This window comes from Pleurodeles waltl, chromosome 12 (genome assembly GCF_031143425.1).
Source record: "Pleurodeles waltl isolate 20211129_DDA chromosome 12, aPleWal1.hap1.20221129, whole genome shotgun sequence".
NCBI lineage: Eukaryota > Metazoa > Chordata > Amphibia > Caudata > Salamandridae > Pleurodeles > Pleurodeles waltl.
In genome coordinates, this window is record NC_090451.1 from 687,042,020 (window position 1) to 687,056,631 (window position 14,612).

At 46.8% G+C, this 14,612-nt stretch overlaps 1 protein-coding gene across 2 annotated transcripts in view; it reads right to left on the minus strand.

Moving 5' to 3' along the window:
• Window positions 1-14,612, minus strand: part of POLR2A (RNA polymerase II subunit A) — a 32,499-nt gene continuing 17,887 nt past the window's right edge. For both annotated transcript variants that reach the window (XM_069218729.1, XM_069218728.1), the window contains exons 19-29: window positions 14,167-14,372; window positions 13,377-13,601; window positions 12,753-12,999; window positions 12,417-12,517; window positions 11,800-11,904; window positions 11,514-11,696; window positions 3,838-4,041; window positions 3,166-3,355; window positions 2,687-2,800; window positions 2,292-2,441; window positions 1-1,428 (exon numbers count right to left, since the gene is read on the minus strand). In XM_069218729.1, coding sequence (XP_069074830.1) covers window positions 146-1,428; window positions 2,292-2,441; window positions 2,687-2,800; window positions 3,166-3,355; window positions 3,838-4,041; window positions 11,514-11,696; window positions 11,800-11,904; window positions 12,417-12,517; window positions 12,753-12,999; window positions 13,377-13,601; window positions 14,167-14,372 — 3,008 coding nt within the window. In that variant the 3' untranslated portion in view covers window positions 1-145. The remainder of the gene's footprint in view (window positions 1,429-2,291; window positions 2,442-2,686; window positions 2,801-3,165; window positions 3,356-3,837; window positions 4,042-11,513; window positions 11,697-11,799; window positions 11,905-12,416; window positions 12,518-12,752; window positions 13,000-13,376; window positions 13,602-14,166; window positions 14,373-14,612) is intronic.

Consider the following 14,612-nt stretch of genomic DNA (forward strand, 5'->3'; position numbering starts at 1 on the left):
GGCTTCCTCTGCCTCACTCCAATCCAGGAGCTTTTATATTCAAAAGGAAGCCAATATCTCCTGGGTCTGAGCCATAAGTCAATGTGCAGCCAGGCATTTGTGGAGCATCCTAGAAGCGGGCAGTGTATCCCATGGCACCAGTTTTTCAGTTCTCATCATCACTGTCTTCTGGGCTGACTGCCGGGCTGGTGATGCTGTATGTTGGAGAAGTGGGGCTATAGCCTGGTGACGTGGGCGAATATGTGGATCCCTTTGGGCTGGTTGGAGAGTAAGTAGGAGATGTAGGAGAGTACTTGGGAGAAGTTGGGGAGTATGTGGGGGAGGTTGGCGAATACTTGGGGGAAGTTGGTGAATACTTTGGCGATGTTGGTGTGTACACTGGAGAAGTGGGAGAGTAGGTAGGGGAAGTAGGGGAATATTTGGGTGTGGTAGGTGAATAGGTTGGAGAGGTTGGGGAGTATTTGGGTGATGTAGGGGAGTATTTGGGACTTGTTGGACTGTACTTTGGAGAAGTCGGGGTGTACTCTGGGGAGCTGGGGCTGTAGGAAGGGCTTGTCGGGGTATATTTTGGGCTTGTTGGAGAGTAGCTGGGGCTGCTTGGGCTGTAGCTGGGTGAGCTGGGTGTGTAGGTGGGAGACTGCGGGGTGTACCGCGGGCTCGAAGGGGAATAGCTAGGAGATGTGGGGCTGTAGCTTGGAGATGTTGGGGAATAGCTAGGAGAAGTTGGGCTGTAGTTTGGAGAAGTAGGTGTGTAGTTGGGAGATGTAGGCGAGTAGCTTGGCGATGTTGGTGAGTAGCTTGGAGAGGTGGGTGTATAGTTGGGGGAAGTTGGAGAATAGTTTGGACTTGTAGGAGAGTATGAAGGTGAAGTGGGAGAATAGCTTGGGGATGTTGGACTGTAGGATGGACTCGTGGGAGAGTAACTCGGGGAGGTCGGGCTGTAAGATGGACTTGTGGGAGAATAGCTGGGAGAAGTTGGAGAATAGCTGGGGCTTGTGGGGCTGTAGCTCGGCGATGTTGGGCTGTAACTGGGCGAGGTGGGGGAGTAAGAAGGGGACGTAGGAGAATAACTAGGCGAAGTGGGGCTGTAGCTGGGTGATGTAGGACTGTAGCTGGGCGAGGTGGGGCTGTAGCTCGGTGATGTGGGGCTGTAACTGGGAGAAGTAGGGCTGTAACTCGGGGAGGTGGGGCTATAACTGGGAGAGGTGGGGCTATAACTGGGAGAGGTGGGGCTATAACTGGGACTAGTAGGAGAATAACTGGGAGATGTTGGGGAATAGCTGGGACTGGTGGGGCTGTAGTTGGGGCTGGTGGGAGAGTAGGATGGAGACGTGGGAGAGTAGCTGGGACTCTGTGGTGTGTAACCGCCAGGAGAGCGTGGCTCATAAGCAGGCGATGTTGGAGAGTAGCTGGGAGACATGGCACCTCCTGCAAGACAAAGGATAAATATTTCAGTAGGAAGTATACACCTTTCGAGGTTTCAAACGAACAACCGTATATGCAAATTTAATTTTCGCATTACACAAAGGGCCATATTTAGGATTTAATAGACAGTCAGCAAAACCACTGCAGTAGCTGAATTTACTTAATACTAACTTTGCAGACAATGAGGCGACTCAGTGCTGCAGGTGAAGGCATGTGCTACCCAAGGTAACCACATAACCAGTCACTTACCCACTTTCTCCAATCCTGCCCCATAATCTGTCATTACAGCCAACAGAACACTGGTCCCATTTCCATAACCTATGAAAACAGCTGCCATGTTTGAGTTCTTCTGCCGGTCACAGACTGTACACTGAGTGAAACATTCATGGTTGACTAGATTGTGTTGACAGAAATGGCAACAGAGCAGCCACTCTAAAATAGGGTGTTCAGTGTCACCATTTCCTGTGGCATTGCCGCTTTTTACCCCTTATTGGCAGCAAAAATCACAAGCAGGGGTCCAATTATCACCTTCTCCATATGTAGCAGTTAATAATCAACTACCCTTTCCTATACCTTAACTGTGCAAGCAGGACCACAACTACCATAAACCATTACAGTTGGTCATAGAAAAAGAATCCAACATAGGCGGTAGTATTTACATCCCAAGCGTTAACTGCTGTCTCATGGCATCAACTGGTTACACTTGTTGACTTTCATACCAGCACGGCAACACTGTTGCATCCTCCCAAATACAATTCAGCACAACCAATGGACAAGAAACTGCTTTGCATTAGTCATGCTTATTCAAAATGTCTACATTTGGCAAACCAGGCAACAGATCATCTCCACCACTCTAGATCACTCACCAGGAGAAGGAATGTAGGGGCTGGAAGGTCCGGGAGATCCTGGAGACCCAGGGGTGGGTGACCACGCTGGAGAATATCCAGGACTGAAGCCACTGGCGTCAGAGGCAGCACTTGGCGAAAACCCTGCAGCTCCAGGGGTCATGCCGCTACCTGAAAGACAGAGCAAAAAAATAAAACTACAGGCAACTACCAACAGCAGGAGCAAGAGAACTACCCAAACCCTGCATGAAAACAAGAATATCCATGGTGCCCTGGACTCAGCCTGCAAGAGAAGACCTTGGTATGCAGAAAGGCATAGGCATTTTTTTTTTTTTTATCTGAGACACTCAGATTGGTCACCCCAACATGAAGTATTCACTTTAAAGTAGAGACGCCCAAGTGAAGTTGAGACTTACCTATACTGGGAGACCATGCACCATATGCTGGTGTCGCTCCTTGATTCCAGGGAGTCATTGCAGGTGACATGCCACCCATCGGGCTTGGGGCGGAGCCAAAAAACATTCCAGTAGCTATTTAAAAAAAAAAAAAAAAAAAAAAAACATTAAGTTAAATCGTTTGCAATGTTCCAATTTAAAATAAACATCAACAGTCCTGCCAGCAATCATTACACCCCCCTGAGAAATCAAAGAAAAAAAAGCTAGACTGTACTATTTTTGCAGATCCAGTCCTTCAAAATACTATAAGACTGTAAAGCATACTAAAAAAGGCCTGTGTGTTGCTGTGCATATGCACAGCAGCTGAGCAGATAAATGGCACAATCATTGATACATAGCTTGAGCCTCTACTGCTGCCCCTAGAAAGGCTAGAACGTCTCAGTACAGCATATTTCAGTATCACCCTCATAACATTAGTACATGTGAGCGCGCATACTTACGTCCTCCGGCAACTCCGATGCCAGGGATGTTGGTTGGAATCTCCATGCCATACTTGCACTTCTCTGCATCAAGGAGCAGATCAAAGCATCCTGTGCCAGCAGGAGCCAGTTGCCCCAGCATGATGTTCTCAGAGACACCCTTCATAGGGTCGGACTCGCCATGAGCAGCAGCTTCCATCAAAACGTCAACCTGCAGAGATGTGGTAAGGGAGAGATGAGATCCAGCAGCAAAATCACCAGCTGTAAAGAATAGGACCAAATGTGTGGTGCCCCCTTGGAAGAGAGGCTGCAAGTTACCACAGGAATGAAGTCATGGTAAACAGGATTAACGTAAAGAAACCTATGCACAGCCTTAGAAAATACGCAATTGGTCTACCATAGACAACACACCAACACAAAAACTTCATTCTCAAACGCAACCAAGCCTGAAAGAGAAGGGGGTTGGGTGCAGCTGGGGAAGGAAGCAAAGCATGACATGCAGGTAGAGAGATGGTCACTGGTGAAGTTGGGGAGATAAAGCATGAGTGGCTTTTGGGGCAGTGAGGGAAGGTGGGTTGTGGGTGGTGAGGAGAAAGGGGGGCATTACAGGGAAAAGTAAAGCAAACAGATGGGCATTCGCCAGCTCTGTACAGACTGCAACTATAATGAATAGGGCGACTGATCTGAACTTACCGTTTCCTCAAAGGAGCACTTCATGAGAGGGCCGGTATCCTGTCTGTTCACACCGTGACGAGTAATGGCCATCAAGTGACCACGGCAAGTCATGGTGTCGCACAACAAGGCCAAATGGCGGTAGTTGACGTAGGAGCCATCAAAGGAGATGACATGGTACAGCTCTCTCTCCAGGGCCTTACGGACAGCTTCAATTCCCATCACCTGTGGTAGAAGAAACCAGTCTTCAGAGTCACACAAACCGAGCCACAATGCCCACAAGAAACCTATGCTAGATATCACTGTACAAGGGCAGCAGTTTTACATTTTAAGAGACAGGATCGAAAAGGAAATTACAAGACACGTTCTCCTGTGTGAACACCTCATATGCTACCAAACGGAGGAAATGGCTTCCTTTAAGGTGGCAAATATTTAAAAACCTGTTTATCAGACAAAGATTTGGTGGTTTGAGTTAAAAGCTTGTACAGATGCCCATTGTGGGCAACTATCAGAACCCCAATGTTTGAATTTTACCCACCATCGGCAAGAACGTTTACTGCGCCTTGATACCAGCAACTAATATTAAAACCAAGTGAATCTGAGTCTACAATGCTAGAGATCTAGATGTAGATCCTTTTTGCTGTTGTGCTATCTACCAATCAAAGAGCAAGGTGAAGCTAATAGTACTAGAAAGGAAATAAAAATCCACATGCAAAAGTAGAGGATGTGACTTTCTTAATTACTGAAATTGAGCGCTGAATCTGTGTTGTAGACAGTGTATATCTGATGTTGGAAGCCTTTCTCTGGCTGCGAATCTCATTGTGGCATACACACCGAGCTTTATAGCAACATCTACTGCCCACAGGGAGCCTGTGTAGTTAATGTACATGCCCGAAACTGATCCATGCCTCAGATCCTAGTATGAGCCAGGCCAAAGCATTGAGGACTACTTGTCGCTTTTGGCTGGTCCATTTTGGCATAATCCTCAGTAAACGTACAAGTAGAGACTAACAAGTTACTATAAGGAATGGAGGACAGAGTGGAGCCAACACCACCCAAAGATTTCTTGCGGAGTGGACCCAACTGCGATGACCATCACTGGGACCATATAGATTGTTTACATAATTGCTACCCCAGGTTTTTTTTTTTCTCTCCAATCAGTAAGGGCATTTATTTTGATCCAGATCGCTACTTCTGCCAAACAGTGAAAAACCTGCAGGGTCCCCATTCAGCCTGACAATAAGCAAAGTATCATCAGCGTAAGCAAAGAATTGCAAACCACAAGTTAATTTCACCAGAGGAGTGACAAGCATGGAATATGGAGGTTAGTGCGGACCCTTGTACGGACCCAGATTGTGGTAATTTTTGCTGGCAAACTAAAATTTTCCAATATAATGGCTTGTGTGCAGTCAATAAAACAGAACCACCATGTTCGATGGCATCTGTCGCTGTAGATACGCATGTTATGCAATAGCTCGCCATCTGGTGTTGGGCCGGAGTGTTACAAGTTGTTTTTCTTCGAAGAAGTCTTTCGAGTCACGGGACCGAGTGACTCCTCCTTCTGTCTCCATTGCGCATGGGCGTCGACTCCATCTTCGATTGTTATTTTTCCGCCATCGGGTTCGGACGTGTTTCTGTCGCTCCGAGTTTCGGAACGGAAAAATAGCTAAATTTCGGAAGATTTGTCGGTATTGTTGCGTTCGGGTTCGGCGTAGTTAGATTCAACACCGCGTCGAAGGATCGAAGAGCTCCGGTGCCCTTCGGGGTAGTTTTTTCGATCCCCCGTCGGGGCCTGGTCGGCCCGACCGCGTGCTGAAGAACGCCGATGGAACGGACCCCGTTCCGTTTCTGCCCCAAATGCCACAATAAATACCCCTACACAGACCAACACTTGGTCTGCAACCTGTGCCTGTCACCTGAGCACAGCGAAGACACCTGCGAGGCCTGTCGTGCGTTCCGGTCCCGAAAAACACTCCGAGACCGTCGAGCCAGAAGACTTCAGATGGCGTCCACGCCGACAGCCCAACGGGAGTTCGAGGAACAAGAAGAGGAAGGTACCTTCTCGATTCAAGACTCGGACTCCGAAGGATTCGACGATACACAAACCGTGAGTAAGACGTCGAAATCCACTCAGAGGAACATTTACAAGGCCCAGGGGACGCCACTGCCACCAGGCCATGGCTCGACCCATAAATTCGGTGACCGACCGTCGGCACCGAAAAAGGCCCAAACAGTGCCGAGATCGTCCGACTCCGGTCGAGACACCGGCACACAGCCTTCTCGGGACCGAGAAAGTGCTGGAGACAAGCGTCGACACCGAGATGCCGGTGCTGACACGGCTCGACGCCGAGACAGCGGGCCCGACGAAGATCGGCGCCGAGAGGTTTCGGCCCCGAAAAAGAAAAGTCACCTCGGAGCCGAAAAAGGACGCTGACAGGGTTTCGGTACCGAAACAAGCTGCAACCGACCCAGCTTCAGGCTCTTATACAGAAGAGCACTCGCTAACCTCACAAATGCAAAAGCATAGGTTTGAGGAAGAGCTACAATCAACGGATGTGGACCATACGCAAAAGCGTATTTTCATACAGCAGGGGACAGGAAAGATAAGCACCCTTCCCCCTATTAGAAGAAAGAGAAGGTTGGAGTTCCAGACTGAACAGACACCACAACCAAAAGTGGTGAAAAGAGTTACTCCACCACCCTCTCCACCGCCCGTGATTAACGTCTCACCAGCACAAACTCCATCACACTCCCCAGCTCACACCACCATGAGCCAGGGTGACCAAGATCAGGACGCATGGGACCTATACGACGCACCAGTGTCAGATAACAGTCCGGAGGCATACCCTACCAAGCCATCTCCACCAGAGGACAGCACTGCGTACTCTCAAGTGGTGGCCAGAGCAGCACAATTTCACAACGTAAGCCTCCACTCAGAACAGGTCGAGGATGATTTTTTATTCAACACACTCTCCTCCACCCACAGCTCATACCAAAGCCTGCCTATGCTCCCTGGTATGCTCCGGCACGCAAAAGAAATCTTTAAGGAGCCGGTCAAAAGTAGGGCAATCACACCAAGGGTGGAAAAAAAGTATAAAGCGCCTCCTACGGACCCGGTTTTCATCACTACACAGCTGCCACCAGACTCTGTCGTTGTAGGAGCAGCTAGAAAAAGAGCCAACTCCCACACATCTGGAGATGCACCACCCCCAGATAAAGAAAGCCGCAAGTTCGATGCAGCTGGTAAAAGAGTCGCAGCACAAGCTGCAAACCAGTGGCGCATCGCGAACTCCCAGGCCCTACTTGCGCGCTATGACAGAGCCCATTGGGATGAGATGCAACATCTCGTTGAACATCTGCCCAAGGATCTACAAAATAAGGCAAAACAGGTGGTTGAAGAGGGACAGACCATTTCTAACAACCAGATCCGCTCCTCCATGGACGCTGCAGATACAGCTGCACGGACAATTAATACATCTGTAACTTTCAGAAGGCATGCATGGCTCAGAACGTCTGGCTTTAAACCAGAGATTCAGCAAGCAGTTCTCAATATGCCTTTTAACGAAAAGGAACTGTTCGGCCCAGAAGTGGACACAGCGATTGAGAAACTCAAAAAAGACACAGACACTGCCAAAGCCATGGGCGCACTCTACTCCCCGCAGAGCAGAGGAAATTACAGCACGTTTCGTAAAACACCCTTTAGAGGGGGGTTTCGGGGTCAGTGCACACAAGCCAGCACCTCACAGGCAACACCGTCCAGTTACCAGGGACAGTATAGAGGAGGTTTTCGGGGACAATATAGAGGAGGGCAATTCCCTAGAAATAGAGGAAGATTTCAAAGCCCCAAAACCCCTACTACTAAACAGTGACTCACATGTCACTCACCCCCTCCACACAACACCAGTGGGGGGAAGAATAAGTCAGTACTACAAAGCATGGGAGGAAATCACTACAGACACTTGGGTTCTAGCAATTATCCAACATGGTTATTGCATAGAATTTCTACAATTCCCTCCAAACATACCACCAAAAGCACAGAATTTGACAAAACATCATTCCAATTGCCTGGAGATAGAAGTGCAGGCACTATTGCAAAAGAACGCAATCGAACTAGTGCCAAACACACAAATAAACACAGGGGTTTACTCACTGTACTTTCTGATACCAAAGAAAGACAAAACACTGAGACCAATCCTAGACCTCAGAGTAGTGAATACTTTCATCAAATCAGACCACTTTCACATGGTCACACTACAGGAAGTATTACCATTGCTAAAACTGCACGACTACATGGCAACTTTAGACCTCAAGGATGCTTATTTCCATATACCAATACACCCATCGCACAGGAAATACCTAAGGTTTGTATTCAAAGGAATACATTATCAATTCAAGGTACTGCCTTTCGGATTAACAACCGCACCAAGAGTCTTTACCAAATGTCTAGCGGTAGTCGCTGCACACATAAGAAGGCAGCAAATACATGTGTTCCCATATTTGGACGACTGGCTAATCAAGGCCCATTCGTTCATAGAGTGCTCAAATCACACAAATCAGATCATACAAACCCTCTTCAAACTCGGGTTCACCGTCAACTTCACAAAATCCAACATTCTGCCGCGCAAGGTACAACAATACCTAGGAGCCATAATAGACACAAAGGGAGTAGCCACTCCAAGTCCACAAAGAATTCTAAATTCCAACACCATCATACAACGCATGTATCCAACACAAAGGATACAAGCAAGGATGGTGTTACAACTCCTAGGCATGATGTCTTCATGCATAGCCATTGTCCCAAACGCAAGACTGCACATGAGGCCCTTACAACAGTACCTAGCATCACAGTGGTCTCAAGCACAGGGTCACCTTCTAGATCTGGTGTTAATAGACCGCCAAACTTACCTCTCGCTTCTGTGGTGGAACAACATAAATTTAAACAAAGGGCGGCCTTTCCAAGACCCAGTGCCACAATACGTAATAACAACAGATGCTTCCATGACAGGGTGGGGAGCACACCTCGATCAACACAGCATACAAGGACAATGGAACGTACATCAAACAAAACTGCATATCAATCACCTAGAACTTCTAGCAGTTTTTCAAGCACTAAAAGCTTTCCAACCAATAATAGTTCACAAATACATTCTCGTCAAAACAGACAACATGACAACAATGTATTATTTAAACAAACAAGGGGGGACGCACTCCACGCAGTTAAGCCTGCTAGCACAAAAAATTTGGCGTTGGGCAATTCACAACCAAATTCGCCTAATAGCACAATTTATACCAGGGATCCAAAATCAACTCGCAGACAATCTCTCTCGAGATCACCAACAGGTCCACGAATGGGAAATTCACCCCCAAATTCTGAACACTTATTTCAAACTCTGGGGAACACCTCAGATAGACTTGTTTGCGACGAAGGAGAACGCAAAATGCCAAAACTTTGCATCCAGATACCCACACAAACAGTCCCAAGGCAATGCCCTATGGATGAACTGGTCAGGGATATTTGCTTACGCTTTTCCTCCTCTCCCTCTCCTTCCTTACCTGGTAAACAAACTCAGTCAAAACAAACTCAAACTCATATTAATAGCACCAACTTGGGCAAGGCAACCCTGGTACACAACGCTGCTAGACCTATCAGTGGTACCCTGCATCAAATTGCCCAACAGGCCAGATCTGTTGACACAACACAACCAAAAGATCAGACACCCAGATCCAGCATCGCTGAATCTAGCAATCTGGCTCCTGAAATCCTAGAATTCGGGCACTTACAACTTACCCAAGAATGTATGGAAGTCATAAAGCAAGCCAGAAGGCCATCCACCAGGCACTGCTATGCAAGTAAATGGAAGAGGTTTGTTTGCTACTGCCATATTAATCAAATACAACCATTACACACAACTCCAGAACATGTAGTGGGTTACTTGCTTCACTTACAGAAATCTAACCTGGCTTTCTCTTCCATTAAAATACACCTTGCAGCAATATCTGCATACCTGCAGACTACCTATTCAACTTCCCTATATAAGATACCAGTCATTAAAGCATTCATGGAGGGACTTAGGAGAATTATACCACCAAGAACACCACCTTTTCCTTCATGGAACCTAAATGTGGTCCTAACTAGACTTATGGGTCCACCTTTTGAACCCATGCACTCCTGCGAAATACAGTTCCTAACCTGGAAGGTGGCATTTCTCATCGCCATTACTTCCCTAAGAAGAGTAAGCGAGATTCAGGCGTTTACTATACAAGAACCTTTTATACAACTTCACAAAAATAAGGTCGTCCTAAGGACCAATCCTAAATTTTTGCCAAAGGTTATTTCACCGTTCCATCTAAATCAAACAGTGGAACTTCCAGTGTTCTTTCCACAGCCAGATACCGTAGCTGAAAGGGCACTACATACGTTAGATGTCAAAAGAGCATTGATGTATTATATTGACAGAACAAAGAACATCAGAAAGACTAAACAACTATTTATTGCATTTCAAAAACCTCATGCAGGAAACCCAATATCAAAACAAGGTATAGCCAGATGGATAGTTAAATGCATCCAGATCTGCTACCTAAAAGCCAAACGACAGCTGCCCATTACACCAAAGGCACACTCAACCAGAAAGAAAGGTGCTACCATGGCCTTTCTAGGAAACATCCCAATGCAAGAAATATGTAAGGCAGCCACATGGTCTACGCCTCACACATTCACCAAGCACTACTGTGTAGACGTGTTATCCGCACAACAAGCCACAGTAGGTCAAGCCGTATTAAGAACATTATTTCAAACTACTTCCACTCCTACAGGCTGATCCACCGCTTTTGGGGAGATAACTGCTTACTAGTCTATGCATAACATGCGTATCTACAGCGACAGATGCCATCGAACTGAAAATGTCACTTACCCAGTGTACATCTGTTCGTGGCATCAGTCGCAGTAGATTCGCATGTGCCCACCCGCCTCCCCGGGAGCCTGTAGCAGTTTGGAAGTTACCTTCAACTATTTGTATATGTATCATCTCAACCTTAAGTAGGTACATACTTAGTCACTCCATTGCATGGGCACTTTTACTACAATTCAACTCCTACCTCACCCTCTGCGGGGGAAAAACAATCGAAGATGGAGTCGACGCCCATGCGCAATGGAGACAGAAGGAGGAGTCACTCGGTCCCGTGACTCGAAAGACTTCTTCGAAGAAAAACAACTTGTAACACTCCGGCCCAACACCAGATGGCGAGCTATTGCATAACATGCGAATCTACTGCGACTGATGCCATGAACAGATGTACACTGGGTAAGTGACATTTTCATTCTCTATAATTCCAATCAGCAAATCTGCCAGCTCTTTTGACGAGATAGAAAGGAAAATAAGAGTTGAAATAGTATAAGAGCCACCATACCACTCATGTCAAAGATAGTATGGCTATAGTGTGTGGCTTTCTCCTGCACAGTTTCTGTACCAAGGCCCCTACTGAGTCCTGAGAGCCAAGTGCAGATGATCACTAAGTAGATACTCTGCGGTTCGCTACTAAGTCACTAATTGGACCATCCTGGGAAGCTAAGATTTAGCAGGGTTGTTTGCCATAACAAGTGTGACGACGGCACACAGACTTTTCCATGTGGTCATATGCTCTGCCAGTGCCCACCACACCCTTTGAGTGCCTCATGGACCAAGAACTGTAAAACTCACAGTGAAGATCTCCACAATGTCGTTTGACGTGGTCCGAATGGGGTCCACATCTTTCTCGCTCAGGACCCGCATCAAGCCGACACCGTCAGTTTCCAGGATCCACTCCTGCAGCGCTTTGAACTCTCCATCCTCAGTGATTATGATTTTCTTCTTGTTGTCCGTCTGCGGCAAGTGCATGTAGACCTGAAAGAGTGCAACTTAGCGTCAGAGTGCCATAGGAGTGCCTGAGTGTTTGCAAGAAACCCTTGCACCGCTTCCTTATGAGATTAACTGAAAGGGCCCTTACCTTACTGATCTGTTCAATGCCTTGCAGAGTCATGTCTGTTAGCATGTTTGATTCAATACAGCGCAAGAACACGTCGTCATCCATTTTATCAACCACCTCCTCTTCCTTTAAGGGAGACAAAAAACGTCACCTTCATGCAAAGTGCCAGGGGCACAATACACTGCTTACAAAGCCACAAAAGCCTTCGAGATGCCAGTTTTTACTTTGTGGTAGAACCATACCCTCCCGCCTCTTCATGGGAAAGAATGAGGTGAAATCCCATTGCCTAAAGCTTGTGGTTTTATAAGTCTGGGATGATAGCTTGGGCAGTCTGATATGCCTACTGTTCCAAATATGCAAAGCGAACTTGCGTTAACCCCCTTCAACCACTATTGAGTCACACCTTCAGTATGTCAGCCTCAGGCGGTTAGCTACCTGGCATTTCACCTCCCAAAGAGCAGTTCAACTGCAAAGCATTAGGTGCAATCTTTGTAACAAATAAGTTTGGTCACTTCAGCTTTCCTGAAGTCCTAGGTGGCATTCCTGACATGTAGGTCTACAGCGCATACGCTCATTGCCCAAAACTGCTTCCCTACTTCTTAACCATAGAAAAGATTCCACACTAAAATGAGACCCACCTCTGCCATCTTGTTCTCGTCACTGTTCATGATTCGGATGCGAAGAACCAACTTTTCTGCATTGTCATCATTGAAGATGCAGTTAAGGTCGTCGCCGAAGCCTGTAAAAACAACCATGGTAATTAAAGCAAGCTGTGCATATTGATCAATGCTTCAACATCCATATCATAGTGCAACCTACTGCTTTTAAAAACAAACCGTGCTTTTCAGGTGACATTTTGATGCCATCACAGGCCTGCCTTTAGTTTCTCATCCCGGTGTACCACTACCTGATAATTTATCAGAAGAATCAGACTTCTATTTCATACCTTGGTTCCTGCAGGATTCTGCACTAACCTGCATTGATTTTCTCAGCAATCTGTTCCATGGTCAGTTTGCGGTCAGTCATGTGCTTTCGGTCCAGCTCCACACGCAACAGCCAGGGAGAGATCCTAGTCACATCAAAATCAGGCATCTCGTAGTACACATTCACCCACTCCTGGTCCTCAGCCACCACAGTGTTCTGAGGGTTGGGGTCATAGTAGATGGCTGTGTTGGCTGTCACCTTCCGGAGGGTAGTGTGCTCCAGTCGGCACAAGATATCCTGAAAGGATTCAATTAACAATGAATCTGCTACTTACATACAGCAACACCTCTAGAGATAAGCTGTCCAATTAACACTAAGAAACTAAATTGTTAAGTGATATTTACATGTATTTTGACAGTACAAGAATCAGGCTTAAATAGTGGCTTGAATGTTAAGAGCGAATTTTCAAAGAAGCACAAGTAAGACTGCACAAAGTGATTAAAACATTATTAGGAAGCAGGCATGGACGATTAAACTAGGACATGCCGACAAATTGCAATTGCTTCCCTCAGCAATCAACTTCTCGGAATCGAGAGTTCAAGAAGGATGAAGAATACTTTCTTAGCACTGTAGAATACATTGTGACTAAGTTAAAGAAGGAGGACGTTCTTTACCTTTGCCCGCTCGGCGTCTCTGGCAGACTGACCCAAGAGAAACACCGTCAAGGAAGGAGTCTTGGGTTTTTTTGAGATGTTAATCAACTCCTTGAGACGAGGTACTCCCAGGGTCACATTCTTGGCAGACACACCAGCGTAGTGAAAGGTGTTCAGTGTCATCTGTGTGGCAGGCTCTCCCAGAGACTGAGCAGCGAGAGCGCCCACCATTTCACCAGGATGTGCCTGTGGGCAAAAGAAAAGCAGGTAAATTAACCACGTAAGCGTACCAGAACGAAGTCTTTCTCCAGGAGGAGAAAAGAAGTAACAATTAACCACACTTGGATGCTCAAAACATAATCTGGAGGCTTCTAGTTTCAGAAAACTACAGCCTGAAGGATGGCCTATGAAGCAGGAAAGACATTTGCAAAACTTAGGCCTGACCGCTGCATAAGGGTGTGAAGAAATGTAGCCTTCAGGACCAAGAAAGGCTGGAGTTGTGAAAGCTGAAGGGGCACTGGCAGCTGAAGTATCAAAGGACATCAGCACAAGGAATGCAGGATGCCTTAGCCTCATACAAGTGAAGACAAGGCTTGTAATTATTTTTCCTTCTAACTTGCAATCTGTCAATACACATGACTGTCATAACCCTAAATGAGACCAATTACTAGGAACTGGCTTACAAAAAGGATCCCATTCAGTGTAAGAAATGGAAGCTACCCAAACCAAGATCTAATGGATGAACGCATGCAAGATGGCACCGCCCCTCCCCCCACCACCTTCCCCTAATAAGTAGAGCAGGTGTGCTTACAATGGCCTGATTGAACTTGGACTCAATTTCACCCAGCAGCCAGTCAAAGGCTTCGCTGCTGAGGCGGAACTCCTCGATCATGCGGCGGCTGCACAGTGTGGAGCGCAGGTGAATGTTGAAGAGCAGCGTTGCGTTCTCCTGGGCCTGCCGACTCAGAGGGTCATCGCCGTTCACAATCACCAGCTTCTGACTCAGGTCTTTCACCCCTGAGGAAGGAGAGCAGGTGGTACAGTGACTTCCGGTACAGTCGCCATGCATCACTTGTGCATTTAACCTGCAAATCTATTCCCCCGAAGTTGCAATCCAGACAGAACCTTAACCAATACAGGCCCACACATCTTAAGTACCATGGCACAGATGTATTACAAATTACAATTCAGATACAAAGTAGACATGTCATTTACTGCAACAGAAGCTACTGGCCAGCAGACAGCACGATTTGTGCT